At 55.3% G+C, this 26,754-nt stretch overlaps 3 protein-coding genes across 4 annotated transcripts; 1 reads left to right on the top strand and 2 right to left on the bottom strand.

Annotated features, from left to right (window-relative positions):
• Positions 1–2,280: 2,280 nt before the first annotated feature.
• On the top strand, positions 2,281–12,905 carry B3gnt3 (UDP-GlcNAc:betaGal beta-1,3-N-acetylglucosaminyltransferase 3). Its single transcript, XM_021219750.1, has 3 exons — positions 2,281–2,357; positions 8,559–9,146; positions 9,307–12,905. Exons 2-3 carry the CDS (start codon positions 8,580–8,582, stop codon positions 9,856–9,858), a joined length of 1,119 nt encoding a protein of 372 aa, XP_021075409.1. The 5' UTR covers positions 2,281–2,357; positions 8,559–8,579; the 3' UTR covers positions 9,859–12,905.
• On the bottom strand, positions 11,891–13,178 carry Insl3 (insulin like 3). Its single transcript, XM_021219751.1, has 2 exons — positions 13,004–13,178; positions 11,891–12,294 (listed from the first exon to the last, which is right to left on the bottom strand). The coding sequence occupies exons 1-2, from the start codon at positions 13,176–13,178 to the stop codon at positions 12,101–12,103; spliced, it is 369 nt and encodes a 122-aa protein (XP_021075410.1). The 3' UTR covers positions 11,891–12,100.
• Positions 12,213–26,373, bottom strand: Jak3 (Janus kinase 3). 2 transcript variants are annotated; one of them, XM_029532111.1, is made up of 25 exons: positions 26,171–26,373; positions 24,463–24,655; positions 24,181–24,304; positions 23,892–24,003; positions 23,635–23,780; positions 23,133–23,418; positions 22,608–22,730; positions 22,368–22,525; positions 22,171–22,282; positions 21,479–21,665; positions 20,980–21,104; positions 20,753–20,884; positions 20,231–20,315; positions 19,035–19,162; positions 18,294–18,426; positions 18,011–18,162; positions 17,745–17,895; positions 17,107–17,246; positions 16,838–17,027; positions 16,538–16,662; positions 16,286–16,458; positions 15,434–15,551; positions 15,057–15,167; positions 14,286–14,402; positions 12,213–12,294 (listed from the first exon to the last, which is right to left on the bottom strand). In XM_029532111.1, exons 2-24 carry the CDS (start codon positions 24,644–24,646, stop codon positions 14,295–14,297), a joined length of 3,303 nt encoding a protein of 1,100 aa, XP_029387971.1. In that variant the 5' UTR covers positions 24,647–24,655; positions 26,171–26,373; the 3' UTR covers positions 12,213–12,294; positions 14,286–14,294. The 2 variants fall into 2 exon arrangements, with proteins under 2 accessions (XP_029387971.1, XP_029387970.1); XM_029532110.1 differs by lacking the exon at positions 12,213–12,294 and having other exon boundaries at positions 13,886–14,402.
• Positions 26,374–26,754: the final 381 nt, after the last annotated feature.

Below are 26,754 nucleotides of genomic sequence, written 5' to 3'. Positions count from 1 at the left end.
GGCATTCAGATCTGCCTCCTGGCTGAAGATGTAGGCCCAAAACAGGGCCTGTCCCAGAAGATGTGTCGCCTCTGCAGTTTACACACTCACCTGCACAGACTAGACACCAAGGGACCCTGGACACAATATGACTCTCTCACCTGCTCTGGCAGACAGAGCCCTCACAGGTGGCCACCTTTCCTCTGGTGGGGAAGATGCCCAAATGTCTGGATCCTGAAACAGGGTCTGTCCCAGAAACTAGGTTGCTTCTGTCTGTCCCAAAGCTGTGTAGCTTCTGCGGTCCACACTCTCACCAGTGCAGACTGGAGCCTAGGTGAACCGGAGCAAAGATGGCTCCCCCAACCAGCTCAGGCATGAGAGCCCTCCCGGGCAGACATCTCTCCTCTGGTAGGGAAGGTGCCGAATGTCTGGAGCAGGAGTTGGAAATCTCTGCGTTGACATCAGCCATGGAGATGCAGAGTTTGGAGTTTGCCCAGCTGGTTTCCTGTCTTGCTTTGGGGATTACAGTTAAGTGATTGGTTGAATGTCAGAAGAAACTCTAAACTTTGGACTTTTAGCATTGTTGAAACTGCTATAGACCAGGGGGACCTTGGAAGTTGAATTAATTGTACATTTTTTATTATGCTATGACTAGATATGACCCCCAAAGACTCATGTATTTGAACGAGCCTATGGGGGCCATGGAGTGGAGTGTGGTGGTTTGTATGTGCTTAGCCTAGGGAGTCAGTATTAGGGGGTGTGGCCTTGTTGGAGTGGGTGTGTCACTGTGGGCCTGGGCTTTAAGACCCTTGTCCTAGCTCCCTGAAGTCAGTCTTCTAGCAGCCTTCAGATGAGGATATAGAACTCTTAGCTCCTCCTGCACCATGCCTGCCTGGATGCTACCATGCTCCTACCTTGATGAAAATGGACTGAACCTCTGAACCTGTGAGCCAGCCCCAATTAAATGTTGTCCTTTATAAGACCTGCCTTGATCATGATGTCTGCTCACAGCAGTGACACCCTAACTAAGATACTGGCCCATCTGATAAGTGCTGAGAACATGGCACTTCCTGGTGGCTTTAATTTGCTCTCCTTGGGGTACAGGAAGGCAGGGCAGCTTTGAAAACACAGGAGTCCTTTTTCTCTGGCCTGGCTTCCCTCACCAGGCCTCCCAGAGCCAGGGTGATAGCTGTTTATCTCAGGAGGGTGAGTCCCCGCAGCTGGGGCAGGGCCCTGGGTGGGTTGTCCTTGCCTGTTTATAAGGCCATTGACATTTTCACCGAAGTGACTCCAAAACCTCAACTATGCAGTGAGTGAACATTCGTCAGGCAGGTCCAGGCTGAGTCACCCGCATTCTGAGCAGGAGCCAGAAGAGGTGTTTTCTGTGGCAGGGAGCTGGAGTGAGTGGCAGTTAGCATGGCCCCCAGGAAGCCTTACCTGGTGCATTTCCAGAACATTGTTGCCCCCACAAGATCACCCCTCCCGTCCCTGACCTGCTCCTTGTCTGTGGATTTTTCTGCCATGTGACTTTCTTGTGAGTCTGTCACACACGGGTGGGACATTTGTATTAGCTGCTGTCACTCAACAACAGGGCCCCTTCATTCCTTTTTACGGTTCACTAATATCCCAGTGCCTGTGAATAGGGCTGCTGTGACCTCTGGGTGCACTCAGGGAAGGATTACCACGTCAAGGGGCAATCCTGGAGCTCTGCCCACTGTGTACTGATCCAGGGAGCCAGTGTCAGGAGGACTCAGTTTCCAGTTTAGGAACTTCTCCCTCCAGCAGGCTGTTAGGGCCTGGAACTCAGAGTTAGGACCACCAGGTTTTGGGGGTAACTTCTGAGGAAGGGGATGGGTGGGGACACTCCCAGGGGAGTTACACCTTCTCCCTCTCAGTGGCATGGAAGAAGAAGATGGGAGGCCCTAAATGAGGGAGAGGCTGGAGGGAGCTAGACTCCCAGGGGAGGGGTAGGACCGAAGGAGGAAGAGGTCAGGTTGGGAATAGAGGTCCACTGGAGGGGATGGGGTTGGGGATAAAAGTGAATGGGCACGGCCATGAGAGAGGGAAGGAGGTGAAGATGTGGACCTTCAGGTTGGGAAATCTGGAGGGAGGGTGGCGCCTAGAGGGAGGGGAAGGGCCACCCACAGTCCAGGTAGGAAGACAGGTGAGGAAGGACAAGACCACAGTGGAAGAACAGGACAGAGAGGGGCGAGATCAAGGAACGGGGCGGGGGGGGGGGCTGTGAGGGCGGAGGGAAGGGGACTTTCTCCTTGGCTACTAGGAAGCTCGACTTGCTGGAGGAAGGAGTGGGGAAGGGAGAACAGGGAAGAGGCGGAGGAAGGCGAGTAGCCAAGAGCCAGCGCGAGGCGGTCGCCCAGGTAAACAGTGTGGCCTCCGGGGCTGTCTGGAGCCCGCGCTCGAGGTGAGTGCCAGGGTCTCGGGTGGGGTGAGGCGAGGTTGGAATCTGGGGCGCTTTCTAGCCACACCGCGCTGAAGATGCTCCGCAGCCCCAGCCGTACTCCTGAGCTCCGGGTCTCTTAGACGCCGCTAAGTAGCCCCGCCACATTCCAGGATCAGAAGCCCGCGCTTCTCCCCAGTGTCTGCACAGCCCGGCGGCCTCGACTCTGACTCGGTTTCCCCTGTTCGAATTTGTGAAACCACCGTGTTTTCAGACAACCGAGAATCTTATTTTTGTCTTCAAGCTGACACTGGGGAAACTCCGATGAGAAGGGTTCGCTCTCCGAGCCTCAGTTTCCCTGTATGGGAGATAGGCTGCGGTGAAGGTAAACTGCGAGGTGTGGTGGCAGCATAGTTAAATTGATAGTCTGTATTGCTAACCGAGGTTCTGACGCTTTGGGGTAAATTTCCCATTCTTTTCTTTTCTCTCCTTCTTTTTCTGAGACTGGCTTTGAACAGTCTACCTTCCTCCTGAGTGCTTGGTCTGGGGTCCCCACTTTCACTTTCTCATCCTGACCTGTCACATCCCGTGGAGTCAGGAAGAAAAGGTGTGGCCGCTTAGGGGACATTTGTTGGTGCCCATCTGGTAAGTGTTTGCGCAGCCGGCCCAGGCCGGATCCCTTCCCCTGGGCGTGGCGTTTCCCCTCAATAGCTGAGATTGCGAAGATCCTGTAGGGGCCTCGAGGAGACTTCTCTGCTGCCCTCTCCGAGGTCCGGAGCCCCGCGGACTTTTGCTCCCTGTCCTGCGTGGAGGGGCGCTGGAGGCAGAAGTGGGTGCCTGGTCCAAGTCCCTCGGGTCCCCTCAGGAGATGTTAACAGTCCAGCAGGGGTGGGGCTGGGGCCGGCGTGTTTATTATACTCTTGATTACAGGGATCTTGCGTCTGTGACATTTTATCTTTGATTGTGAAAAAGAGGTTATTGTAATCCTGGTGTAAACGTCACCGGAAGAGGGACGAGAGAATGGGACCTGCTTAGAGGGTGGGGATCTAGAGTGACCCCAGACGCCAGGCCTATGAGGCTGCTCTGCTGATTGGAAGGACAAGGATATGGCCAGCACCTTCCCGGCCTCCGTTTCCTTGTCTGGGAAGTGGACCGGACTGGGCTGACAGTCGCGATTCTGGCTTCTTCTTGGGGAGGGGGGGGCGGGCGGCGGGGGGGGGGAGGTTGGCCTCAGAGAAGCTGTGTGAAGGTGGGACGTTAGGAAAGCTGGGGTGTGAAAGCAGGGCGCGGCTTATTCCGCCATCAAGACCTGGGCCTCAGAAGCTTTATCTTTATAGGAACTCTCTTTTTGTCAGTAAAAATCCCAGATCCTCGTAAAAAGAAAATTGCCCACGGTTAAGGAGCTAGTACAAACCTGATCGGAGCTGCCGTGGGTCAGGTGATCAGCTCGTCCTATCCAGCTAAGCACAGGGTGACCCCGGGCTCAAGGTCATAGGGACAAACGGACCCCACGCTCAGCGGGGAGGCATAGAAGGGACTGTCCCAGAAGCTCCAAGCATCCTCCGCATCCCTCACTCTAGAAGAATGATTCAGAAGGTCTGAGGCATCCACCCTGATGCCTCTTTGAGCACGTGTCATTTCCCTACCTCAGTAGCCTTCTGGGGTTTTTTTGGTTTTTTCGAGACAGGGTTTCTCTTTGTAGCCCTGGCTGTCCTGGAACTCAGTTTGTAGACCAGGCTGGCCTCGAACTCAGAAATCTGCCTGCCTCTGCCTCCCGAGTGCTGGGATTAAAGGCGTGTGCCACCACTGCCCGGCATTTTTGTTTGTTTGTTTGTTTTTTGTTTTTTGTTTTTTGAGACAGGGTTTCTCTGTGTAGCCCTGGCTGTCCTGGAACTCACTTTGTAGACCAGGCTGGCCTCGAACTCAAGGCCGCTGCCAAGTCAGGGCCAAGGGCAGGGGGAGCCAAGGCTCATGAATATTCATAAAGAAATAGCCAAGCCCATCAGTAAGACTCAGTGTTTGAACCACAAATAGTAATGAGCATTCTGTGGGTCATTAATATCAAGATGAATCTCATTAATATTTAGCTAAAGTCATTAACATTCCGATGAAGTTCATTAATAGTCACAACATCACTATGAAGCACACACCGTGAGCCAAAAGTCAGGTCATTGGCCATCGACCTGTGCATGGGTGTAGACTGATGAGGCATCCAGATCAACTTTGACACTTTGATTAGCCAGTGCCTCTTCAGTATCCAATATGTCCTTAGTATGCAATGACTCATCAATATGCAGTGAATAATTAATATGCAATGTCTCATTAAGAAGCAACATTTCCTTATGTTCTGTGGCTCATTAACATTTGGTTAGTTTGTTGTAATTAATGACCAAATTCAGCAATATTAACCGATCGATAATTAATTATGTAGCCGATGTCTGGGAACTGTGTTTTTCAGGGTAGTATTGTCTATGACATGAGCCATGGCCCTTTTCCAGCCCAGCACCCAGGAAGAAGGCACTGTGCACAGTTCTCAAACTGTTTATTTTTTGCTTCTTGGACAAGATGGTGCAGCAGCTGCAAGTCACAGGGGCTTAGGGACCATTCAAATATTCAGGAATTAGTCATTGGGTCTCTGGGCACACACCCATGGCTTTTTATGGTTTTTGAGTTTTGGTTTTTGTTTGTTTTTGTTTTTGTTTTTGTTTTGGGACAGGGTTTCTTTGTGTAGCCCTGGCTATTCTGCAATTCGCTCTATAGGCCAGGCTGGCCACACAGTCATAGAGATCCTCCTGCCTCTCCTGCTGGGACTAAAGGCATGCACTATCAATGCTGTGGGTGAGGGGCAGTAAGTCCAGTGCCTAGGACAACTAGGCAGGAGCTCCACCCCTGAGCCACCTCCGAGCCCCTCACTACAGGATCCCCTCTGCCCTCTTTAGCCCCATCTCTCTGTCAGACACTGGGGATGTGATGTCTCCCCATCTTCCCGGCAGACACTGGGGATGTGATGTCTCCTTGGTGTAACTCCCATGGCCAGTGCAGGCAGCAGCCATCACTGTACTGATGCTGGAAGCACAAGGAAAGGCCTGCTTCCTCTGTCTTATTTCAACTTCTGGAGTTGGGAGGAAGCAGCTTAAATTGCTTCCTGGTACAAACAGCCCTGGGCAGGACTGGTCTGACAGTCAGGGGCAGAGCAGAATCCCCACATCTGTAACCTTGTGTTCCTTGACACCATGTCCCACAGTGCCCTGCTAATGGTTGGGGTGTCCAGGCCAGCAGCATTTACTCACAAGCTACACCCTACCCAGCGGCGCAGTGTCCCTGCCCAAAGCCCCAGAGGTTTCTCATCTCCCTGTACATGTTCTTCAAGGTCGCCAGCCAGGCCAGCCACCTCCCTCTCTGAACCCCTGTATGTATAACTACCGTACTGGGGTTTTGTATGCCACTCTTCCATCCCTGATTCCTTCCAACTCCAGATAGGGGGGAAAGAAGGTTTCAGGAAAGGGGGTGCTGTTCTCTTTGGACTGCTTCCTGCTGGATAGGTGCAAATCCAATCCATTTTGTCAGGGTATCTCAAACTTCTTGTCAAACTGCAACAATAGCAACCAGGGGGAGTGCTCTCCTCCTCCTCCTCCTCCTCCTCCTCCTTCGAACCCCCACCTCTCTTCCAAGCTCTCTTGCCCCTCTCTGGCCTCCGGCATTTATACCCTCTCCGGAGTCCTCAGAACTGAACTATCTGCAGCTGGCAGGATCACACCCCTGCTGAAACACATGTAAAGCAAATGGTCAGCCTCCATGGCTGAAGCAGCCCCACAGGCCACCCAGGATTTAAAGAAAAACATATGTTCTCATAACATAACTGGGTTATTTAAGAAACCAAACCCTAACTGCAGACCCACACATTGGTGTGTGTGTGTGTGAGAGAGAGAGAGAGAGACAGACAGACAGACAGACAGACAGACAGACAGACAGAGACAGAGAGAAGGGATTGTTCTTTGCTTCCCAGCAAGAGGTCTAGCCTAGGCCTTAGGTGGTCTCACAGGCAAAGAAGAGGTCTAGCCTAGGTGTTAGGTCAGGCCTAGATAGGAAGAATCTCTTCCCTGCCTGTAGCTACTCCTCCCTACTCCTCCTCCTCCTCCTCCTCCTCCTCCCTCCCTCCCTCCCTCCCTCCCTCCCATCCTGGTCTACAGAGTGAGTTCCAGGACAGCCAGGGCTATATACAGAGAGGCCCTGTCTCAAAACAGCCCCCCCCCCCAAAAAAAAGCTAACCAGATAGGCCTCACTTGCCTCCTGCAAGCACCAATAGCTGCGCTCTGGAAGCGTAGATCTGCTTTTGAAGTCCTGAGCAATTAATTTCTCGCACCAGATGCTGAAAGGGGAGCTTGCGGATCAGAAGTTCAGTGGACTTCGGATAGCATCTAATTTCACGGAGTGCCATGGTACCAGGCCTGTAACCATGAGGTTTCTTCACGCTTCCAGTAGAGGGCGCACTCTTGCGAGCGGCTTTTGTAACCAGTTGTTTCCTGGGTGCTTTACCTGGGTGGATCTGTGGGCAGTCTGCTTTGTACAAGCCGTGGTATGGGCACCTCCTTACTTATCCCACTTCTCCTTCCGCATTAGAGAGCCCTCGGCAACTCTTATAAAGGACATTTAATTGGGGCTGGCTTACGGTTTCAGAGGTTTAGTCTCCAGGCAGCATCCAGGCAGATGTGGGTCCAAAGGCAGAAAGGAAAAGACTGGCACCCATGTGGTTAGGAGGAGGGTCTTTCAAACCTCCATAGTATATAAATGCTTAGACCCAGAGAGGTGGGGGATGGGTGGTGGTCGTTACTTGTTTATTAAGAAGTCACAAGCAAAGAAGAAATTAGCTACCCTGATGGTGAAGATCAAACTTGCCCCAAGGAACTCGTCACCATTAGCAACAGAAAGTAGTCTGATAACACCACCACTTTCCCCTCTGTCTTCTCTCCTATCTAGTACTAGGGGGTTGAAAGGATGGAGAATGTCGGAACAAAAACACAATGTAGCAAAAAGATAGCTACAGTGAAGGATTTTTACAAATCAGTAACCCTCTGTGCTAAGGTCCTGTGGCAGGAGATCTCTGTGGTACTTTTGCATGGGGTTCATCTTGTTATACCTGGAGGTTCAGAGAGGTTAAGCCACTGTGACAGAGTCACACAGCAGAACCCATGGCACAGAACCAGGAAGCCTGCCTCTGTGCGGGCACTAGCACGGTGGGTTTGCTTGCCGCCTACAGTCTCAAGGACACTTGTTAATGGCCCACAAGGTTCTAGGTACCATTCAGGACAGCAGATACCCCAAGACAGACTGAGGTAAGGGGAAAGGTTCAATAGTCTTTCAACAAACACTTTGTGTGCTGTGACTTGGGGGTGGCATGGTGTCCCTGCATACCTGCAGACAAGATTGTCAGTGCATGTGGGGCACATAGCCAGGATGGGGGGGGGGCAACTCTGGGTTCCAGGGGTGAAGGTGTGCTTCTGAGTGCCAATAGTGTTTGATGAAGGAGTCAGAGTCTGATCTAGCACTTGTTTGCTGCTGCAACGCCCTTTAGGGCTAGAAGACACCACAGACAGCACAAGCCATACTCCACACGCAGGGAGCCTGGGAAGGCAGATGAAAGAGAGCCAGGCCTGATGAAAGCTCTCATTCCAGCACTCAGGACCTGAGGACAGATCAGGTCCATCCTCAGCTACAGAGCAAGTTTGAGGTCAGCCTGGGCTTCCTAAAAGCGAGATCATTAGAGCTGGGAGCTGGCAGATTTGTAAGAGTTTAGTTTACCACAAACAGCAAGTTCTGTCTGCCTCTGCCTCTGTGCCCAACTCATGCTGGGAGAGGCCACAAAGGGACCTGAAGGATCAAGGCAGGGGCTGGGGGTGGTAGTGGGGCGTGAATGAGGGAAGCCTGGAAAATGGATCATCCGAAATGGGTTTTGAGGGAGGAATAAAAGTTTCCTGGTGAGACAGGCGTTCACACCTTTAGCCCCAGCACTCAGGGGACAGAGGCAGGAGGATCTCTCTGAGTTTGATGAAAACTTCGCTGGGGTCGAAGGACGGTGGGGACCAAGGGTGGGTTCAAGTTCAGTGGCAGTCAATGCCGGTTTCGGGAGGGGAGCGAGGAGGCTGGGTCAGCGGGAACTCACAGATCTGTGACCTTGTTCTAGGCCCCGCCCCCCCCCCACACCATGCGGCTGCCAAGGCAACACCCCTACGTGATCCTCCTCCTGGCCTTGGTCGCCTTGCTGGCGCTGCTGCTGCTCCTGACCAGCGAGTCACCGCCCAGCTGCTCTGCTCCCGAGAGGTCCAAGGAGCCTGAAGATGACCCCGGGTGGGCCCCGAGACACCCACGCGCACACCCCGCCCCGTGCCGGGCTAATCTGTCCGTGTCCTCGCACCCCGACTTCAAGAGGCTGCCCTCGCACGTGCGCGACTTCCTGTTCTATCGCCACTGCCGCGACTTCCCAGTGCTCCGAGAGCCGCGGGTAACCAAGTGCGCGCAGCCCGTGTTCCTGCTGCTAGCCATCAAGTCCTCGCCTGCAAACTTTGGGCGCCGCCAGGTGCTGCGCACGACGTGGGCGCGCGAGAGACGGGTGCGTGGGGCGCCGCTGCGCCGCCTCTTCCTCGTGGGCTCAGACCGCGACCCACAACAGGCACGCAAATTCAACCGACTGCTGGAGCTGGAGGCGCAGACATACGGCGACATTCTCCAGTGGGATTTTCATGACTCCTTCTTTAACCTGACGCTTAAGCAGGTGGGTGAGACGTTGGGGAGAGCACGGGACGTGGAGTTTTGAAGTATGCGTACGAGACTCACGTAGAGATGTCGGGAGGGGGAGGGTTTACAACAGGGAGGGCTTCTTGTGCTTTGCCAGCCCGCAAACCCGCTCCTGCCCCCAACCCTTCCATCCGTAGGTCCTTTTCCTGGAGTGGCAGCTAACCTACTGTACCAACGTCAGCTTCGTGCTCAATGGGGACGACGACGTGTTCGCGCACACGGACAACATGGTCACCTACCTGCAGGACCGCGACCCGGACCAACACCTCTTCGTGGGGCACCTGATCCAGAACGTGGGACCCATCCGGGTGCCCTGGAGCAAGTACTTCGTCCCCACGCTGGTGATGGCTGAGGACAGATACCCGCCCTACTGTGGTGGCGGCGGCTTCCTGCTGTCGCGTTTTACCGCGGCTGCGCTACATCGCGCCGCGCGCGTCCTCCCCGTGTTCCCAATCGACGACGTGTTCCTGGGCATGTGTCTGCAGCAGCAGGGGCTGGCTCCCGGGACGCATAGCGGAGTGCGCACTGCGGGGGTGTTCCCCCCTAGCCCACGTGTGTCATCCTTCGACCCGTGCTTCTACCGCGACCTGCTCCTCGTGCACCGCTTCCTGCCCTTCGAGATGCTGCTGATGTGGGATGCACTGAGCCAGCCCCAGCTCGCTTGCGGCAGGCAGAGCCCCGCCTACTGAGAGGTTTGGGGGAGTTGACATCCCCTAACTCACGTCCTCACCCATGTGCAAAGGGCTGGCTTCAAGGAGAGGTTCAAAGTGAGGAGCAGCAAGGTGGGTCTGAGGAGTTAATAGGGCGAACTCCTAAGTACGCTTGGAAACCCTCCTGGTACTGTTCACAGCAGGAACTCGGAGTCAGCCCAATCTGAGTGGCTGCTAAGCAAAACGTGCTGTGGACAGAGCCCAGGGGTGTCAGGCTCTGGCCTCAGACTGGGCTTTGGCCTCTCTCAGGCCCCCAAGGAATTGGGCAGAGGAAGAAGGTGAATTTTAAACTGAGGGGCTCAGAGATCTTGACTTGACCCCCATTGGTGTCTCCCAAGAACGTGGAGCACCACATGGGCAGGAGGGGTCCTGTGTCCCACAGATGGGGGCTGACAGGAAATAAAGTCCATAGAAGGCTGAAGGTCTACAGTGTGGGGAGGGTGTAAGATAAAACTCGGGGCTCTGCCACCTTTTAATTTTATCGATTTAGGAAGGGAGCCAGGTCCTGTCTTCCTCTGTTTGGGTCCTGGGGCTTGAACTCAAATCTTCAGGCTTGGCAGCAAGAGCCTCCATTAACTGAGCCCTCTCGCCAGTGCCTTTTTTAGTTTGTCAGCACTATTCACGTTTTAACACCTGCTACTCTACCCCACCTCTCTTTGAACTTCAATATTAACTCATTGTAACATGTTCACATCTACAGTATGGCTGTATGTGGCTCCTGTCTCCTCTTGCTCCCTTCCCTGTAGCTACTTTGTGGGTTCTTTTTCTTCCAAAATTGCAACCCCCCAACACCAGATAGGAGAGAAAAAAGGATAGAGAGGAAGGAAAAGAGATCCCCAATAAAGTCTCGGCGCTTGGAAAGGGGGTAACATCACTGCTAATCCTGCTGATTCCTTGGGGCAAGTTTTGACCTTCACTGTCAGTATATCTATTTTTTTCTTGTTGTTGTTTCTTCTTCGAGGACGACTACTTAGCAAACCTCAACTAACAAGAACAACCCACCCTCTGGGTCCAAGCATTTATAAACCCTCTAATGAGTCCCCAGAATTCCAAACATCACACAATTGCAGAAACTATCTGCAGCTGCAAAATCCCATCTCTGCTATAGCACAAAGCAATTCATAGTCAGCTGCTGTGGACCATCTGCGGCATTCCCATACCCCACACCTGGGATCAAAATGAAAACGCTTTCCTATAATATTTCTGGCTGCTTGTTTGTGTTTGTTTGTTTTTCCGAAACAGGGTTTCTCTGTGTAGCCCTGGCTGTCCTGGAACTCACTATGTAGACTAGACCAGGCTGGCCTTGAACTCAAAAATCCACCTGCCTCTGCCTCCCAAGTGCTGGGATTAAAGGTGTACGCCCGGTAATATTTCTGTTTTTTTAAAGAAACCCAAATTCTCACTATGCTCCCCGCCATTCATTTTTGAGATTCTTTCCCAAGAGACATGGTGGACACCATGCAGGGAATCTCAGTGCATCTCTGCTCTCCCCAGCCCAGCTCTCACACCCTTCAGAGCTCCTGAAGCCTCAGCAGGGAACAGGGAACCTTCCAGACCAATCTGGTCTCCCCCACCTGGCTGCCTCAGCCCTGGTTGAGCTCAGTTCTGATCCTACACTGCTTACCACCTTGTAGTTATTCTGTTTTGTGTGTGTGTGTTTTCTTTAAACACAGGGTCTCATTTGTCCAGGCTGGCCTTGATAGCCAAGGCTGACCCTTAGAGCCAAGGATGATCTTGAACTCCTAATCCCCTTGCCTCCATCTCACCAGCCTGGGATAACATTGTGCAACATACCTGGTGTGTTGGTGTTTCAGGAGTGCCAGGTCCCAGCCCAGCCCAGCCTTGTACTGTCTATTGTGCACCTACTATGTACCTCACAGCCTGGTAAAGAGCTCCTGACAAGCTTTGGTTTTCCCAGTGGATCCTGGTGGTGCCTCAGGTCCATGTGTGACCAGAGCAGAGTCACATCCTGCATCCCCCCTCCTTGTTGCTTTTCCCAGGGGGGGGAGTATGAAGTTGCTTTTTTATTTAGACTATTCGGGACACAGGGAGGAAGTGGGCACATGTCATGATGGGGCTCTTTGGGGACAGGACCTATGGTCCTCGCTTTCTGCAATCTACAAATAAACTAAGGATCCTCCAAGGCAAACCGGGGTGTTGCAATGACACAGCCGGAAGGTGGGGAGCAATTGAGGATGCACCGCCTGAGCCCTGTGCCCCTTCAGTGGGGACACAGACCCAACAGGTCTTGCTGGGTGCAGCCAGTGAGACAGCAGCGGTGCACAGCGTTGGTGGCCGCGCTGCGGCGCTGGCGCTGAGAAGCATGGCGAGGAAGCTGCGGGTCTAGCGCTGGATCCGCGTCGGCGACCAGCGCGTGCAGGAGATGTCTTTGCTCTAGCCACTGCAGCAGCTCCCCTGTGGGCGAACAGAAGTCAGCTTAAGTCCCTCACCGACACCGGCCAGAGACAAAGGAGCACATATAGAGCGCCTGCTGAATACTACGTAACTCTCACCTGGTGCCACACTCACCTCCCAACTGTGTGTGCCCATATACCTACTGTACACCCCAGTTTGTGGCCATGGAAGGGTGAGATCCCTAGAACTGCACGCAGTCCTGGATTCACCCTGTGAAACCCTGGACGGCACCCTCTGCTTCAGGAGGGGACCATACATTCCTACAATCGCCACCCACGGCTGTGCCCAGGGACACAGGGACCTCTGTCCTCTTCATCCTCTGGGCCTGGAGGTAGAGTTCCTGCCCAGAATCCCCAGAAAGGGCCATATCCCTCCTGCTGAGGCAGGAGGGTTCCCGTGACTTTGAAATGACTTTAGGTTTCCTAGTAAGAATCTGTCTTTAATAAATAATAAACTGACTGGTGGCTTATGCCAGTCAGCTAAGTACTCAAGTCTAGTAAAACAAGCAGCTCAGCTTGACTACTTTGTGAGTTTGAGTCCAGCCTGGTCCACATGAGACTCCGTCCCAAAAATCCAAAAATAGGGAAAAATTAAAATCTAAAAATCCATGAGAACTCCAGTCTTTGTTATCAGGAGGGGGCATCACCGTGCCAGCGTCTCCCCCTCGGTTATCCACGCGTGTCCATCCGCCCCGCTTGTCCCCACTCACGGTCCCGGGTCTCCACAGGCTGCGTGGTCTCGGGTGACCAGCGCGGGCCGCCGCACACCCGCACCAGCGTGCGCACCAGGTGGTGGCCGCAGAGCTTGGCGCGCGCCTCAGGGGGCTGCGGGGAGCGCAGCGCGGACCCCAGAGCCAGGACCATCAGTAGCAGCGGCGCGCGCATGGTGGCAGGAGGCAGTGAGCAGGGATGCTCCTTATAACCACCTCGCGCCGCCCACGGGCCTTGGCGGGAACACAGGCGAGCAGCACCCAGAAGGTCGAGGCTCGAGTCACGGTCAGGGGCTGTGTGTCCAGCTTGGGACCTTGAAGTCCTCTCCCAGGTCCAGCACTGTGCCAGGAGCCCCTCCCCAACATTTAAAATAAGCCAAGCGCCCCTCCCCTTTGTAAGGGTGACGCCCACATGTATTGCTACCACTGGAAAAGTTGAGGCAGGAGAATTGCTGTGAGTTGGAGGCAGTTTGGGTTGTAAAGGAGGTGGGAGGAGGTATTTATAACTTGGTTTTGTCAAAGAGGGAAATTGAGGCTGGAAGACGAAAGGATAAGTCTAAATAGTTCCTTTACTGTTTCACCACCTCCGGACTGTTCTGGGTGACTGCAGACACTGTCCTGGGGTGCACAGGGCTGGTGTAGCCTAGCTCCAGCCTTGGCCTCTGCCCCTAGGACCGCCTCTGCCCGGAACCAGTTCCCCTGGCGAGCCAAGGACCGCAGCTGAGCAGGAGGGGATGGGGTGTCCTTGGGGTCTGGCCAAGACCTCTACTCTCCCAGCTGTGCCTCCCTCCGGCCCCACACTTGTCCCCCCAAGCCTATAGCACACCCTGTAAGCCAGCTCTTCTACACCCCCAACTCCAGTCACAAACCATCTTTTCTATTGAATTCATTCAACAAACACTCACAGAACCCAGTCTGTCAGGAGGCCAGGCTGAGGCTTTCAGAGCCCCTAGAAGCCCACAGACAGGGGAGCAAGGGACTGGGCACAGACCTGAAGTCAAGAGAGGGTTGGGGGGTCTGGGTGGGTTTCTGGCCAAGTCTAAGGTGCTGCTGGGACGTGGGTTGTGAGTTCTACAGAAGGCAGACGTGCCAGTAAGGCATTTCCAGAGGAGATGACAACTACGCAGAGCCTGGGGTCACATATTTAATATCCCCATTCTGGGAGGAAAGAATGATGGGAAGGCGTGGCCAGAGGGAACAAGCGGGTGATGGGGGCCCAGAAAGGGACAGTTTCCTGCCTGAGGTCACACAGCCAGATCATAGTAACCAAGCTCACTCTCACCCCTGGCTGCTATCCGGGTCTTCCACGCCACAGCGCGTCCAGCTGGGGGCTCAGGGTGCCGAAGGCTGGCCGGTCCTGCGGGCTGGGCGCCCAGCACAGCTGCATGAGCTCCTGAACCTGATGGTGGGAATCAAGGTGGGCGGTGCCTGAGTTGAGAGGCGTGGTTTCCACTCAGTTTAATGACACCTCTCCATGGCTCCTTATGGATCTCTGAACAGAAACTAAGTTTGCCTGTGGCAACCCTCCTGCCCTAGCCTGCAGATGGCTAGGGTGACAGGCACACATCCCCCGCCTCACCGCACATCTGCTTCTCCTACTCCACCCCAGCCCACAGCCATGTCTCCTACTGGGAATGACCTCTCCCAGCTCCTCCAATAGGCGCCATTCACTCCTTGAAGCGGCCTGCGACACCCCCTAGAATTATCATGACACAGGGAGAGTGCTTGCCTAGCATGAATAAGACCCTGGCTTCAAATCTCAGCACTGTAAAAAATAAATAAGTAAATAATAAAAGAAAAATTGAAATATGGAGTTGGGAGTGGTTGTGGTGGCACATACATTTATCTTCTCAGTTCAGGAGAGACTGAGGCAGGAGGATGTCGAGTTCCAGGCCAGACAAGGCTACATAGCAAGGCCTTGGCCTCAGCAAAAGTGAAAACATTTCTGAAGCCCTAGAAGCTGAGCCTCCCTTATCCTGTAAAGTATTCCCAGTCAGGACCACTGCTGTCAATCAAGAATTGAAACTGAGAAACTTGAGTCCCGCCTCCTCACCTCGGTGGGGCAGGTGGGAGGTGGTGGGAGGCGTCGGCCCTCTGCCAGCAGCTCCAGAAGGCGGCAGAGCGGGGGTCCTTCACGCTCAGGCCCCATCATGCGTAGAAACTCCTGCGGGAGAGGAGCAAGTTAGGGCAGGACTGTTAGGGTCAGGAAGGGGCTGACGTCACGAGGAAGGGCTCAGTAGTCAGGGGAAGGGCTGGGGTCAAGAGGGGATCTGGAAGTGAGGAGGAAGGACTGGGATTCAGGAGGGAGGACTGGGGTCAGGAGATGGTCGGGAGGTCAGGAGGGAGGGCTGGGGTCAGGATAGGGTCTAGAGGTCAGGAGGGGATTTGGAGATCAAAAGGAAGGATCGAGGGATGGGGCAGGCGACGCACAGCGGATGGACTGCAGCTCTTGTCGCAGTAGGTGAAGAGCTCGTACAGCACCACTCCGAAGCTCCACACGTCAGATTGGCGGGAGAAGATGTTGTCTGATAGGGACTCCGGGGCGTACCTGAGAGCGGGATAGAGGTGTGGTCAGAGAAGGGTGTGGCCAGGGGGCAGGGTATGAAACAGTGGCCTGGGGAGGGAGCGGTCAGTGTGAGGTGTGGCCAGTCTGGGGCGAGGAAAGGGGAGTGGTCAGGAGACTTCCTACTAGCACCGCCCTCAGAAGGCGACTCAGAGGCTGTCTGGTGAGCTGTGGGCGTGGCCAGGCTGAGAGAGGGACTCCTAAGTGTTAAGGACCGGGCTTTGGGTAGGGTCAACATTGGATGACAGGCAACTTGGAAAGTGCCTGGGCAGATAGGCTTAAGTGTCTTAAGGGGAGGAACCAGCGACCGGAGAGCAGAGTAAGACGGACAGAAGTAGGTGACGCTAAGAGGGGCGGACCCTATAGAGCGTGAAAGGCAGGGCCGTGCGGAGAGGCGGAGCTAGAAAAGAGACCTGTCTGCAGACTTGGCAGACTGGTCGCGGAGAATGGAGCTCGAACAATGGGGGGCGTGGCTAAGCCGGTGGAGCATCACTCCGTGGAGTGGGTGGGGTAGTCCTGACTACACAGTTGAGCGGGGTTCATCTGTAGAGTTGTAGGCATGGCTTCGTGTAGCGTGGCTACAGGGCTGACCCTGCTATGAGCGAGGCCTTTGCGAGAGCAGGGCTAGTGAGGTGGAGCTGGGTCTGGACCGGTTTGAGGCTGTAGAGTACGGGAGTAGGGGCTCAGTGGGCGTGACGTCTGGAGTCTTGGTCTTGTACCAAAAGATGGGGCTTTGACCAGGCTCGCGGACCACGTAGTAATCCTTTCCGAGGGGCAGCAGCTTAGCGAGGCCAAAGTCCGCGATCTTCACATGCGCCTCGCTCTCCACCAGGATGTTGCGCGCAGCCAGGTCACGGTGCACGCAGCGGCGCGCGCCCAGGTACTCCATGCCCTGTAGAGGGCCGTGATAGCACGTGGGCCCGGGATCCCGGACCACAGAGTCCCTATCCCGATCTCCGCGCTGCTCCCACCTTGCAAATCTGCCAGGCGAACAGCAATAGGCGGTCGGTGTGCAGGCGTGCGCGGTGGCGCTGCAGGAAGTCCCGCAGGCAGCCGCTGGGCAGGTACTCCATCACCAAACGCAGGCTCTGGCGACCTGCAGACAGCGACAGTAGCTCTCGAGCACCTTCTACCGGGTGCATTGATTCGTTCAACCCCCAGCTATGGAAGCTGAGATTCATGGGAGTTAACGACCTTTCTCAACACGGGCCCGACTGGGAAAGGGTAGAAGCGGGACTCGAACCCCTTCCCGAGATGCTGCTGCCGCTCACCAGGCCCATAGCTGACTCCGCGGTACTTGACGATAAAGTCGCTGTGAAGAGCCTTAAGGATCTGAATCTCCCGCTGGAAGTCCCTCTGCTGGTCTGGCCCGCTGTGCTGTAGCTGCTTCACTGCCACCAGGGGTCCCGTATTGTCCCCCAGAGGGTCGTAGCGGCACAGCTCCACGCTGCCAAAGTTGCCCTGTGGTAGGATGAGAGGGCAGTGTCCACCTGATCCATTCACCCTCCCACGCTCCGCCCCCACATGCCCGCCCACTCACCTTGCCCAGCAAGGAGATGTACTTAAGGTGTCTCTCCTCGAATATGGCGGGGTCCTGGCAGGCATAGAGCTGGGCGCCACCGCACAGCTCATCTCGGGGACTCGGGATGCCAGGTGTGGGGTCTGAGAGGAGCTCGTAATCTAGAGCGGGGATTGAGTGAGCAAGTGGGGTAAGTGGTAAATCTCTGCCTCAATCCCAAACTGAACTGGTGTGTAAACTCCACCTGAACCTTGCTCTCTGTGCGTTATGAGACGCCCACGGGTACTTCGTGGGGAGTGAGAACGACCACTGTCCGGGCAAAGACACAGTCTGTGGGACCCCAACGGCTACAGACACAAGGGGACCCTGGGGACAGAGCCATGCAGTGACGGCAGTCTGTGACTCGGATACCCTCAGATGAGAACATGAGACAAAATTTAAGAGTAACAAAATAAAACCAAATCCCAGCACCGGTGACAGTGAGGCAGGGAGAAATCCAGTCTGAGAAGCTAGTTTGGGCTACATTGTAAACCACCAACCTGGGCTACACTGCAAAACTGTTGCAGCAGCTGTCTTAGCTCACGCTTACCGCTAGAACCAGCAAACTTTCTGGACCCAGCTCAAGGACCCTCTCCGCCCTGCTCCCCTCCCTCCGGTACCTGATGTAATGAGGCCGTTGAGGTCTCTGAGGATAGCTCGGAAGGAGGGGCGCCGGCCAGGATCATACGCCATGCACTGTGTGATAAGCCCCGCCAGTTCTGTCCATTTGAGGGCGGGCAGCTGTCCCCGGTCCTCATAGAACTTCAGCTTCTATGGGGCGAGGGTTCACTTCGGTGTTGCGATGCCCATCACGCGATTTAACCCTACCCTCATGATATCCCCCTCCCCTCACCGGGCCCAAAAGGCCGAGACCACCGGTTCTGACTTTGGCGGGCTCCAGCGAGGTGATGTGCGCGGGTCCCCCGCTGAACACCTCCCACGTGGTGGCTCCAAAGCCCCACTTGTCAGCTTCCAAGCCGAGCGTCTGGGCTTCCTGGAGACACTCAGGGGCCACCCAGGGAATCCTGTCAGTGAGCACTGGAGGACATGGGAGTGAGAACTGTCATGGTCACCTTTGCACAAAGTGTCCCCTTTGCCGGTGCAGGCCCTGTGTGACCACGTGTGGCTGCAGACACAGAGTATAGTGGGTGAGGCTAGCCTGTACTCACTTTCCAGGCTCAGCACAGTAGGACTGACACCAGGATCACTCAGCTTGATGAAAGGTGGATTCCCATCAACCCCCTCTCGAGCCAGGAGCACCTTCCGTGCTGAGACGTTGCCATGAGGAAGGCCTTTGTCCTCCTAAGTGTTACAGGCGGGAACAGGGAAGTGTGTGTGAGCATTTGTGTGTGCGAGCATTTGTGTGTGCAAGCATTTGTGTGTGTGAGCATTTGTGTGTGTGAGCATTTGTGTGTGCGAGCATTTGTGTGTGCGAGCATTCGATGAACACTACTATGCAAACGCTTCTGCATCCTTCTAAGCCCATCTGATGCCGCCCGCACAGAACAGGCTTTGGCAACCACTGTAGGCCCGTGAAGCCATGTCTTGTAACCCTAACATCCCCTTACACTGACCATACCCATCCTTAAGCACCACACCCCTTTCTCTACCTTCCCACGACTTTAGGGACAGTTAAAGCCCCACATCCCGCCATTCAAGACACCCCCTCTTCTCACCAGTTTCCATCTCTATGCCCTGCCCCCCCCCCATGCCTGGCCACTGCTTCCCTAGACATCCATGGGTTCACAGTGCTCTCCCTTGACACTGTCAGCCCTCTGGGCCGCTCACACCCAGTTTCTTCATTCTGGAACATTTGCTTGTGTCCTTACTGAGCTCCTATCCAAACTACAGAACCCGTCTCACTTCCCCGTCCGCAGAGGACGCCTCAATATGGACACAGGGACACTCACCAAGTAGTTAAGGGCATATGCCAGCTGCTTGGTCACCTGCAATTTCCAGCTGGCTGACACCAGGTGGCCACGCTTTCGCAGGTACGTGTCAATTGCTCCTAGGTACACAAATTCCTGCACCATGATGCCTGGGGACGGGGAGAGTGGGGTGGTGACAAGTGGAGTGATACAGGTGACAAGTGCTCAGCAGGTGTGGGGAATTGCAGGCTGGTCTCCAGTCGAGCTGAGGTCTGAACCCCGATGGTCACAATTCACCTACATGACATTGTAGGCGTTCCCTCATGCTCCTGGAACTCTGGCTCCTGCCTAAGTTACCGCTTCCCACAGCCCCACAAGAGAAGCATGGTCAGTAGTCATGTAAGCAATGGCCCAAGCTTCTGACCTTCAGGCTAAACTCCTCCCCAGTTACCTAGCAACAGTGAAGACCATAAAAGGGCCCCCACCTCGCTCTCTTACTCTTACTCTCTCACTCCTTTGTTCTCTTATCTATCACTTCTCTCTCCTCTTCCCTTTCTCTCTGTCTTCTCTCCTCTCTCCCTCTTACTACTCTCTCTCTCTCTCTCTCTCTCTCTCTTTCCCCCTGCATTTCTATAATAAAGCCTCTAAACCATAGAGAGTCTCTGCTCCATCAAGATCCACTGCACACTCTGGTCAGTGTTGGGAACCTCTTCCCTCATCCCTCTCTCCTACAACCCCAGGGCGACAGGGTGTGGCCTCGGGGTCCCCAGTTGGGGGCTGCCCCATGTCCACCTCCTGCCAAGTTGGGTCAGAGGCTTAGATGCCCACCTGGGGCCAAGCGGAAAGCATCTGGCAGCCTTCCCAAGTCCACCTGCCCAGAGCACAGAAACTCTGGCCGGACGTGGGCTATTTCTCCCCGCCCCCCGCTTCTTGCCCCCATTTTTTTGTTCCCAACAAGCAGGCCCTGCCCCCATCTGCCCTCTGCTCTTAGCACAGGCTGGACTTCTGCTTCCTAGCAGCTCAACTGAATAGATACAGCCAAGATTCAGAAGGGGTTGGCACAGGGTGGGGCGGGGGAATGTTGCATAGCAATTAGCCGGCAAGATGGAAATGGATCGGTGGGCCTGGGGTGTGAGGTGGGTGCGTATGGGGTGATGACCTTAAGGGTATCAGAGGCATGCAGGTCGAGCAGGGTGGAGGAGGGGCAGGGCTGGGGTGGGGCGTGGTGTGGGGCTCACTGTCTCCAGCCATGCAGACGCCGTGCAGTAACACCAGGTGCGGGTAGGATACTTGGCTCATCAAGCTTGCGGCTTCCAGAAAAGACTAAGGGGAGGGGAGAGCAGATGTGTGGATTCCTCCCCCATTAGTCCCCAGTTGGGCTCAGAGTGGGTCAGAAGTCCCACTAGAAGCTACCTTAAGTCTCTCATGCTGTGATGGGCTTGGGGAAGAGCTGAACTCTCATCCTCCCTTAGTCCTGCCCTTGGCCTTGCAGATGTCATGCTCACCAACAGTTGGACATGACATCTACATGTACATACACACACACACACACACACACACACACACACACACACCCTGTGTTCCTCTCCAGCCTCCTCATGCTGTGTTGCTGTGTTTCACAACCAAGCTCAGCGTGGCTAACTCTACTTTGGTTGATGGAGTCCCACTATGTCCCTCAGTCTGGTCTTGAACTTCTAGGTTCCAGCAAGCCTCCTGCCAGGTCCCAGTTCCTGCATGACCTTCTCTGGTCCCCTCCGCACCTCCATGCAGTTCCGATGTCTGGAGTCCATGACCTTCAGGAGGACTTCTGAGTCATGTGTCTCACCATCCACGACCTCCCGCCTGCGGCCACGGAAGATCTTGGTAAAAGAGCCGTGACCCAGGTTCTCGTGCTGCGGGGGAGACACCCAGGCGAGGACAGTTGAAGGTGGCTTCCACGTCCTCCCAAAAGGGCCCCGGCCCTGACTTCCACCCTGGGGACCCTCACCCACTCCAGGCTGTCCTCTGGGATTGTGTGGAAGCTCAGCTGCGTCAGCGCACAGCAGGACGGGGAGCAGCCAGGGGCAGGCGAGGGGGTGCAGCCCCTTCGCACCACGATCAAATTGGACTTTTCTGGGTGGCAAGAAAGCAGAAGTCAGAGGCAAAGGTTTCCAAGATTTAGACTCCCCATACTTAGCCTGGGGCGCCTCCGGAAGTCGCTCCTGAGATTCAGACTTGGGGCTGATTTGAATGTACTGGTTTCCCTCCAGGCCGCCATGGTCTGTGTCAGCCAGGACACCACAGAGGGGAGACGTGTCCCAGCAGGGGTTCGCTTTAGTGACATTCACCCATGGGAAGAAGTGAGAAACGGCGGCCAACTGAAAATAACTGGCTTGGTGTCTGAACACTGTGCCAAAAAGTCGTGTTTTCTGTCCTAATCGCCATGGTCTTTGGTTTCCGCTACCACCCAAGAGCTGCCGGGCTGGTTAGGGGAGGAACTGACTCACCCTTGGGTCTGGGAGCGCAGCAGGATGTGAGGTTCAGGGCAGCGCCATCTAAGCGCAGCCCGGAATGCCAGCAGGCTGCAAGCAGCTCCCGCAGGCTTCTGTGTGGCTGGCTGAGGCCGACCAGGGAGAAAGCCCCGCTGGGGTCCTGGCGGATGAGGCAGCCCTTGTAGTCGGGGCCAAGAGGAGTCTGCAAAGAGGACCTCGACCTGAGCCAGGTGTGGAGCAGAGCTCCCCACCCCTTCTCGTCTTTCTGGAAGACTGTATGCTCAGTTCTGTCTCCAACCTCTAAGGATGCTTCTCCTCCCCCCGCCCCCATGCTGGGAATCTGTTTCCTGAGCTTTTTTGAGTTCTTAAAATTACATTCACTTATGTGTATTTCTGTGTAGATGCAAGCCACCTTGCACGTGTGAAGGTCAAACGGGATTTAGGGTGTCAGTTCTGTCCTCTCATGCTGTGAATGCCATGGATGAAAGAGCACCCTTGGGCTTGGTGGAAAAAACCTTTTCCTCCATGAGACAACATAATTTCTCTATATAGCTTAGGCTGACCTGTAAACTTGATCCTGCCTCAGTCTCTTAAATTCTAGGATTACAGGCCAGTGCTCTTCAAGGAGAAATAAAAACACCTCTTTCTGTCCCAGCTCAGGTGTCACTTCCTCCAGGAAGCCATCCTGGAACCAACAGTAAACCAACCTGGACGCAGGCAGTAAGAAGAAAGCTGTCATAGTCCTGCGGGCTGCGGCGGAGAATGTAGGTGCCCGGGAGGGAGCCAGCGGCCTTCAGCTTGTGTATGGCAAAGTCTAACCTGGTTCAAGACAGCAGCCAGGTCCAACCCAGACAGTCCTCGCTGCCCAGCCCCGTTCCCACTGTGACCCCAACCAGCTCCTAACGTGATGGGTCCATGGCACAGCTCCGCCTCCTCCTCCAGCAGCCGCGGCGGTGCCACCTCCTTGCAGAAATAATGCCTGGAGTCGCAGATCAGGCGAAAGTATCCATCCACGAGGGCCACGAAGGACAGCGCCTCAGGCAGCCCCGGAAACTCCGCTTCCTGCGCGGGAGAACTCTTCAGCAACAACAGAGCCCACCCCTCTCCCAGGATCAGCACCAGAATAACGGGTGCAAAGACCCACCAGGATGTGGCCGTCCATCCTGGTGACGGTGACTAGCCGGTGCTCCCCTGCGGGACCCACGCGTGGGGCCTGCTTGATGCTGACATCCACGATTTCCGGAAAGTCACAGAAGGTCTGGAAAAGCTGAGGAAGAAAGGACAGGCAGAAGCCAGAGGATTACAGACCTGATCCAGCACAGCCTCCCCTTCTTCCTCCTTCCCACCTCCACTAACGAGGGGGGAGGGCGGGGTTAGGGGACTGAGACTGGCCTGGTCAGGTCACGCCCACCGACCCAATCTGTCCGTCCCCGCCCCCTATCTAGTCTCACCCTTCTGGTCACGCCCCCAGGTCCAGTTCCTGGGTAGCTCCACCCCCGGGCCCACCTCTGATTGACCCCTCACCACCACCACCACCACCCCCGCCCCGTAGTGCAATCAGTCCCGCCCCGGCTAGCCCCTTTTCCTGATTTGTTTCCTCCAGACCGGCTTCTTTACAAACCGCCACGCTTCCCCACAGACCCCTCTTCTCAAGGCCCAGCCCCAGCACCTCCTGATCCCCGGAGCTCCAGGCGATGCCGTTGCCCCCCGCCACACGCAGAAGCCCCAGCTCCTCCTGGGCGCCCGGGAGCCCCACACGGAAGGCCTCGGTAGTGGCCGCTGGATGTAGCCGTTCCAGGTCCAGGATGTACTTGGCCATGAGCGCGTAGCGGTCGGCCTGGCAGGCGACTACGCGGCGCAGCGCATGGACCACGGTCTTGCGGATGCGCCTGCGAGTCACGAAGTTCTGGCCCTGGATCACATCGCGCAGGCTGGGCGGCAGACAGGCTTTGTAACTGTGGGTGGGGGGCACGCCGAGCTCTTAGGGTGGTGAGGGGGCCCGAAGGACACACGAGACAGACATGGGGGACCTTTCGGCAGGAGCAGGCTGACGGAGAGGGTGGCTGCACAAGTCGACGTTGGGAAGGAGGTGTGTGTTCGGTAAGGGAAAACGATAGGGCCCTAGATCCACAGCCAAAGGAGACCACGGAGAGTTGGCTCGAGGCCCTCACCTGACCGTCTTCAGCAGCTCTCCTGGGCGCTGGGCCTGCTCACGAGCCATCTGGGCCAAGTCCAGCACTGCCAGGCTCAGGAACTCTCCCTGGTCCTTCATGCTAAGGCCCACGGGGAGGCGCCCACTCACCAGGTCACTGCGGTGCTGGGTCAGCCACAGGAGGGTGGTTAGGTGAGGTTCCATCCTGGGTGCTGGGATTTGTTACCTTGGGGTCCCCCATCCCTGGGTTGAGCTTCCCCACCGAAGAATACCAACCTGAGCAAAGAGATGTTCTAAAACATGTACGTCAAGGATGGCACTGGTCAAATCTTTGCGCAGCCCAAAGCGGTGACATGTCTCCAGCCCAAACCAGTCAGGGAAGTAAAAGCTGTGGGTTTCAGAATGGGGTGACCCACTCAGCTCTGGCTTCCCAGAGCTCAAGTTTGGTCACTGAAGTGCTGTGTGGCCTACAGTAAACAGCCCAACCTCTCTGGTCTCAAGAGCCTCTACTACAGACTGAATAGAAATACTACCCTGAAGGTAAATCCAGGGGCTCACTTCCTACCGTAGCCTGTAGACCAAGACTTGAGTGTCCACGTCCTCTATGGAGAAGATGTGGCTTGGGGGGAACCAGCAAGAGAAGTCCTCGGTGGCCAGAGCGAAGAGCGAATGATAAACAGGCAGGATGCCTGAAGGGATGGGCCGTATCAGTTCACCCAAGTCAACGACATGGGCAGAGCCCATGATCCTCCCTTACCAAAATTCCACACACCCCTCAAGATCCCAGCACCCCCATTCTCAATAGCTGTTGCAACTAAATGGCCTGGTCATCTAGGGATCCACTCACCACAGGCCTTGGCAGCCCGCACACACAGATCCTCGGCCAAGTAGTCCCCAAAAGAGAATGACAGTCGCTGGGGAGGCCCAGGTCCCCGGGGAGGAAGGAGCACGTGCAGGGCTCCTGCCTCCGAGGATGAGAGGCTGCAAGAACGCTGAGGGATCAGAGGTGTCTCCTCACTTGGAGGTGCCATGAGTATAACCTGGAGAGGCAGAGAAGGGGGTGTGACAAAGAGGGAAGAAGAGCCACATGCCCCCAAGTGACAGACAAGCTGGGGACTAGGTGTCTTCTGGTCTATGCATGTCTCTGCACCCCGGCAGACATCACCAGTTGATCCACAAACCTCCACATCCTAGCCTAGTGAGCCAAACCAATATCCTAGGCAGGCAGGAGCAATTGACAGCAGCTATAGGAACAGGTCTGAACAGGAAGCAGAGGTGTACACAATGGGGACAGCTGTCTTATTCCCTAAGGGTCTAAAGGCGACAGGGCCATCTTGGCTGGAACCAGAAGCTTCTGTGATGGGTGTCCTGCGCATGAGTCTGGATTGGCACGCAGGGGCCTGTGTTGTCTCCCCACACTTTCTGGTCTCTCTTCAGCCCATTTAAGCCCATGTCCAACATCTATTTTATGCTCCTCTTTGGTCCTCACAGCAGGGAGGTTCCCTGCAGTGGCCCCTGTGAAAATACACTTCCGACCCTTCAGATCAGCTGAGGGCAAGGGGCGGGGCCTGAGCCCGAGAGAAAAGACAGGAAACAGCCCCTCAGCTGCTCAGACCCGTCCTCATGGCCAGGAAGGTGGCTCACAACCAAGTCCGAACAAAGCTCTCACGGTGAAAAGGGTATGCCGACGGCATAAATTTGCCCTCTGACCTCTGCATGTGTGACCCTCCCAAGATAAGACAACAAAAGTAGGCATGGTGGCACACACTGTTACCAGAAAACTCCAGAGGTGGAGGCAGAAGGGCAGTTGTGGCTCACGCCTTTAATGCCAGCACTCTGGAGTCAGAGGCAGGTGAATCTCTGAGTTCAAAGCCAGCCTGGGCTACAGAGTGAGTTCCAGGACAGCCAGGGCTACACAGAGAAACCCTGTCTCAAATCGAGAACTGAAGAAGTCATTAGCCTATTACCAGATGTGGTGGTACACAACTGTCATTATATGTTCAAGGTCAGATACTGTCTCAAGAAACAAATTAGGATGACCAACATGGCTTAGGGAGTAAAGATGCGCTTGCCACCAAGCCCGCTGGTCCCCAAGATCCACATGTTAGAAGTTGAGAATCCACTCCTCCGACCTCGTGTACAAAGCACACTCACGCAGAATAAAACAGATTAAAATGTTATAGAAGTGTACAAAATAAACCATCAACATCGTCTTCCCAAATTCTTGTTGCTCCTGGGAAGGGGGCTGGAGGATTGCTATGAGTTTGGGGCTACATAGTGACTTCTAGGCCAGCAGGGCTACGGACGGAGTCCTCAAAATGTAAGACATAAAACAACAAAGCGGATACGAATATTAAAGAAGTATGAGATTATACCAAATGGAAAGTTCAGGCCCTTTACCTCCCCGCTCCTAGAACGGGGAGGGTGGGGGCAGGGAACCCGCGGCGCATGCGCGCTGCTGAGCCACCAGTGCGGTGTCTAGGCAGCGCCCCACTCCCGCTCCCGCGCCTGCACCACCGCGCCCTGCACCGGTACCCCGTGCCCCGCGCTCCTACCTGCAGCTGTGTCGAGGCAAAGGACAGCCGAGACTGGGACAGGAAAGTCCCTGCTCCTTCCTGTGCGGCCCCTGAGCTTCCTGGCCGCCGTCATTTACGGAAAGTCAGGGCGCCCTGGGGGCGGGGCGGGGCGGGAGGCAGGGGGGGGTGACTAGAAACCTGTGCCGCAGGCCACCCTTCTGGGGTGGGAGCCGTGCAGAGACAGAAAGGCAAGGGGGCTGCTGGGGACCTGAGTTCACAGAGCACTCCCCTCCCCGGGCTCCTGTCTTTGCAAGTCCTTGGAGCAACCTGAACCAGCCCGGACCGGGACTTACTGCGGCCAGAACACACTTCAGGCTTCAGTTTCCACTCTGCCCCCAACCTTTAACCTCCTAAAAGACACACTGTGTAATGTTTTAAAAAAAAAAAAAAATTACGGGCGGAAAAAACCCAAACCTCTGGGCCTCCAGTCCTAATGAACTAAGAGGGGCCTTCTCCTGGGAAGCCCACCTGCTTGCTGGGCGTGCCCCCACTTCCTCTGAAAACCTCGCCTTTTATTCTGCTCAAGAGCTATGAGATGAGGCTTGCGAGGAATATATGCTATC

The sequence above is a fragment of the Mus pahari genome, chromosome 19 (genome assembly GCF_900095145.1).
Source record: "Mus pahari chromosome 19, PAHARI_EIJ_v1.1, whole genome shotgun sequence".
NCBI lineage: Eukaryota > Metazoa > Chordata > Mammalia > Rodentia > Muridae > Mus > Mus pahari.
This window is presented reverse-complemented; position numbering and strand designations above follow the sequence as displayed.